Below are 5,000 nucleotides of genomic sequence, written 5' to 3' on the forward strand. Positions count from 1 at the left end.
AGTGGTAGGGAGGGTAGTGGTGGAATGGTGATGGACAGTGGTAGTAGTAGGAGACAGGAAGGAATGGACAGAATAGGGAAGGACCAATGGTGGCACGAACTGGAAGGAAGAAGGAAGGAATGGAAGGAAGGGGAGGGAAGGAATGTCTGAATGGTCTCAGGAATGGATCGGAAGGAAGGAATGGAATGGAAGATGGAGTGGTGGTGGAAGGAAGGAGGAAGGTGGACTGGAATGGAAGGGATGGAAGAGTGGATGGAATGGAAAGAATAGGAGGAAGGAAGGAATGGAATGGATCAGGAATGGAAGGGGCAGTGGAGGTGGCAGGTCTGGTCTTAGGTGGTCTGGATCAGGTGGTGGATCAGGGAATGGAAGGAAGGAATGGAATCTGAGTGGAACGAATGGAAGGACATGGAATCCCAGGTGGATGGAGGAAAGTGGAAGGGTCTTGAGGAACAGGACAGGAAGGAAATGGAATCCCGAGGAAAACATAGGAAACAGTGGAATGGACCCTCCCTGAAGGGTGGAAGGAGGAGGAAGGAGGGAAATGACCCCGAGGGACCATCTGGAAGGAACTAGTAGTAGTGGAGTGGTGGAAACCGAGGGAATGGAGGGGGAGTGTGTGTGTGTGTCTGTCTCGAAAGCGTGTGAGTGTGTCTGTCTCTGAGTGTGTGTGTGTGCAGGTCTGTCTCAGTGTGTGGTAAATTGAAATCTTCTGGAGTGTGTGTGTGTGCGGTGTTCTGTTCTGAGCGTGCGTGAGTGTGGCTCCATTCTGAGTGTGTGCGGAGTGTGTGGTGTGAGATCAGCTGTTCTGCCCTCTAACCCGATGTTAGCCCTCTAGCCAACCGCTTGTGCTTGGTCTCGCTTTCCTGAAGTATGGCCTTTAAAATGCAACAGCTGTCTATCGCAAATGGAGGGTGATGATGACCAGCAGGGTTTGGGGGCAGGGGTTATGGGTGTAAAATTTAGGGCAATGCCTTTTCATTTGGTGCGCCCACCACAATTAATTTGAGAGTTGAGCGAGAGGGACAGACCCGATTCATCATCTCATTCTGGCCGGGACCATCAGCAGCCTGTTTGCATTTCCAGTACCCCTGGCAAACCTTGTGTCAGTGATGATACGTGTACAAACATGTCATGTCTGATCCAATATAAAAGAGAGATAGGAGAGAGGGGGGAGGGAGGAGTGGAGGAGGAGGGAGGGAGGGAGGGGAGGAGGAGGAGGAGAGGGAGGGAGAGGGAGGGAGATAAGAAAGGAATGAAGGAATGGAAGGATGGAGAGAGAGAGAGAGAGGGAGGGAGGAGGAGGGGAATGGAATGGAGAGAGAGAGAGAGAGAGAGAGGCATACAAGCCGTTTATATACGCCATATATGGCGGCGATGGCTATTATGCATTACGGCGTTTAACCCGGTGACCGTATGGTGCGTTACATATTAATATCGCGACGGCATTACACCGCTACGCCATGCTGGCATTATGACGGCATATGCACATGGCACATACCATATGCCATTATATTACACATACACCGCCATTACGCCGCAAGCATAAGGCATACATTATGCATACATATTACACGCCATATTACACATATGGCGGCTGGTATATTGTCGCTATTGGCGATATGGCGACGTTAATATACACCTGGCTATTACGAAGATATACACCGGCACGCGCTACATAATATCGGTTGGCGCATAACGTTATTACATGATACATACATACAACGTTGGTCAAGCATGCATAATGCATATATTACCCGCGACATACATATTAACGCATATAACGCATATAGTTATGCATTAATATACTAATGCCATATATACATATTAATCGAGAGAGGGAGAGAGAGACAGAGAGGGAGAGAGAGACAGAGAGAGAGAGAGAGAGAGACAGTAGAGAGAAGGTAGAGACGAAGACTGGATCGGCAGTCCGCAGAGGGCCCCCCCTCACCGGTTGAGATGTACGTGAGTTACCTGCAGCTGGACAAAGACCCGGCCATGTACCCGGGCACCGGGCACCAGAGCCCGGCGGTGACCCGCCACCCGGGCCTGAGCCTCAGCCCGCAGAGCTTCCCGGCGCCGCCGCAGTACTCGGACTTCACCGGCTACCACCACGCACACCACGCGCACCACGCGCACCACCACGGCGGCATCAACCCGGACCCGCAGCAGAGCACCGGGGGTCCCGGAGGTGGAGGAGGCGGGTGGAGCTCGTACCCGCCTCCGCCGCGGGATGACTGGGCGTCACATCATCACTACGCCGCCGTGGCCGCTGCTGCCGGTGTAGGGGCTCCCCCCGGGGCTTCTTCATCCGGCGTGGTGGGTCCCACACTCGGGTTCAGCCCGCCGGACTTCACCGGGCAACCGGGCGCGCTGCTGCAGACGTCCCTGAACGCGTCTGCCGGGGCCGGCGCCGGGCAGCTGTCCCCCGGATCCCCGCAGAGGAGGAACGCGTACGACTGGATCCGCCGGAGCTCCGCACCGTCCCTCAACCCCAGTAAGACCTCGCGAGGACACTCGCATGCGACCTCATAGGATATGTTTTTAAGAGTTTAACCAGAAGTATTTGATCGCTTCTTTTATAGATGTTGCAGAACATTATCGCTTCCCTCACTTGATGAAAAATTGACAACAACGTCATAAAAATTGACACGACGTTAGAAAAATCTTACAAAAATGTAGGGAAACGTGACAAAAACGTCGATAAAAGACCCAGAAACCCCCAGTAAGACCCGCGAGGACACTCCCATCTGACTTTATATAGGACATGTTTTTGAGAGTTTAATAATATTATAAGTTTAATAATATTTATATTTTAATATGGAACTATTATACTGCTGTCTTGGCTATGGACTCCCTTAACAAAATAGATTTTGAATCTCAATGGGATTATTTCCTGGTAAAAATAAAGGCAAATAAAATAAATGTTAATCACTTCTTTAGTAGATGTTGCAGAACATCAAACACTTACCTCACTTTAGACAACAAAAAGTCATAAAAATTGACATAACGTTAGAAAAATCGTACAAAAATGTAGGGAAACTTGACAAAAACGTCGAAAAAAGAGACGACCAAAACGTTGAAAAGGCCCAGAAATACTAAACAAAGTTGCAGGTCGAATATCTATATGTCATATTTAAGAGTTTAGCTATTTTATATTCATGCAGAACATCAGACAATTCTCATAACTGATATTTTATCCTGCAAAATACCAAACAAGCTGCGAAAAGACATTGCGTATATGCCTATAATGTGGTATTTTTTAAAGATTTGACATAATATTTCCATGTATATGAAGCTTAATGTTTACTTTATGTCATATTTTAAGTATTTCATTCCCTCTATAGTTCCTGATGTTGCAGAAAATCTAACACTTCTCATACATTTTAATGTTTTATCTAGAAAACTAGCAGTGGAAAATATAGATATATAACCTAATAGATCTTACATTATTTTCCTATAATATATATATATAATATATATATATATATATATATATATATATATGTTTCATATTCAGTTTTTTGTCATTATTTAAAGACTTTTATCGCCTTTAGTTCGTGTAAATGTTGCAGAACATCTAACTCTTCTCTTACTGTGAGTTTAAGTCATATTTCATCTGCGAAATATCCAACTTAGCAGCGACAAAATATCGATAATATTCCCATAAGTTCGATTTTTAAAAGATCTGACATCATATTTCTAAAAATCCTAAAGCTTATAACCTTCTATTGTCATATTTTAAGAGTTTAATGTTGCAGAACATCAAACTATATAAGCAGCGGGAAAAAAACACACACTGATAATACACACGTTTTCAAAAAAGATTTGACATAATATATCTAAAGCTTAACTTGTACTTTTTGTCATATTTAAAAAAATAATAAATAAAAAGTGGTACATTTTTTTGGAAAGAAAGTAAAAAAACCCCAAAAAATGTTAAAAAAATTGACAAAAATAATTGGAATTAAAATCGACAAAAACGTGGAGAAAAATGACACCAAAATGTTGAAATTTTGACACTTTTGGCGCCTTTTTCAATGTTTTTTGGCGCTTTTTTTTTAAAAAAAAAAAAACGTATAGCTCCTTCCTTGCACTACCACGCACAGTATACACACTCATAACTAGTTTTACACTTATTATAATTATTTTGGGAATTCATGGTCAATAAAAAAACCCAATTTGTAGGAAATTATACCTAATTCTTGAGTTAAAAAAGCAGAAATTATGAATGATTTAGACTAATATTAAAGGAAGGATAATCACAGAAGGGTCAACGTGCTGATCATACGTTTTAGCATTTTAAATTTCTTTTCAAATGTTAAAAAATGTGACCAAAAACACCCAAAATTCAACGAAAGAGAGGCAATCTTTCGTCGTACTCGTGTGTGCGTCGTATGGGCTCGTCTGTGTTAACCCTCGTGTTGTCTTCCTGTCGACATGAACTTGTTGGCCATTTCGGGTCAAAATTGAGATAATAATAAATAATATTATAAAATATATTATAATATAATATATAATATATATATAATATAACATAATATATATAATAAAATAATAATTTATATGAAATTATACGAAAATGTTCCTTAAAAAAGGCATACATTATGAATTATTATGACTAATAGTTAATATCAGAGAATGTTGAGTGGATCACAGACTGCTATATGTCAAAGTCTAGTCTGGATGCTGTTTTGAAGCCATTTAAACATTTTAAACATCCAAAACTCAATGGAAGTAATCATTCATTTTACCTGCGAAGGATGTCGTATGGGTTCCATACCGTACTACGTGCATCCAGGCTATTTTTGGGGCCATTTGGTTGAAAGAAACCCATATTTCACATGTAAACAACTCTAAAAACGGGCCAAATCTGACCCGAAGACAACACAAGGAGTTAAGAGTTTAATGTTGCACAGCATCAAACACTGAAGAGAAAAGAAATATTGATAATACACGTTTTTTTTATTTATTTTTGGCATTTTCAGCCTTTATTTTGA

General features: G+C 42.2%; 1 protein-coding gene across 1 annotated transcript in view; it reads left to right on the forward strand.

Moving 5' to 3' along the window:
* The first annotated feature begins 1,839 nt into the window (after positions 1 to 1,839).
* Positions 1,840 to 5,000, forward strand: part of LOC120548826 (homeobox protein CDX-1-like) — a 21,884-nt gene continuing 18,723 nt past the window's right edge. The window contains exon 1 of the mRNA XM_039785329.1: positions 1,840 to 2,497. Within this exon, the coding sequence (XP_039641263.1) occupies positions 1,960 to 2,497 (538 nt within the window). The 5' untranslated portion in view covers positions 1,840 to 1,959. The remainder of the gene's footprint in view (positions 2,498 to 5,000) is intronic.

Source organism: Perca fluviatilis, chromosome 20 (assembly GCF_010015445.1).
Source record: "Perca fluviatilis chromosome 20, GENO_Pfluv_1.0, whole genome shotgun sequence".
NCBI lineage: Eukaryota > Metazoa > Chordata > Actinopteri > Perciformes > Percidae > Perca > Perca fluviatilis.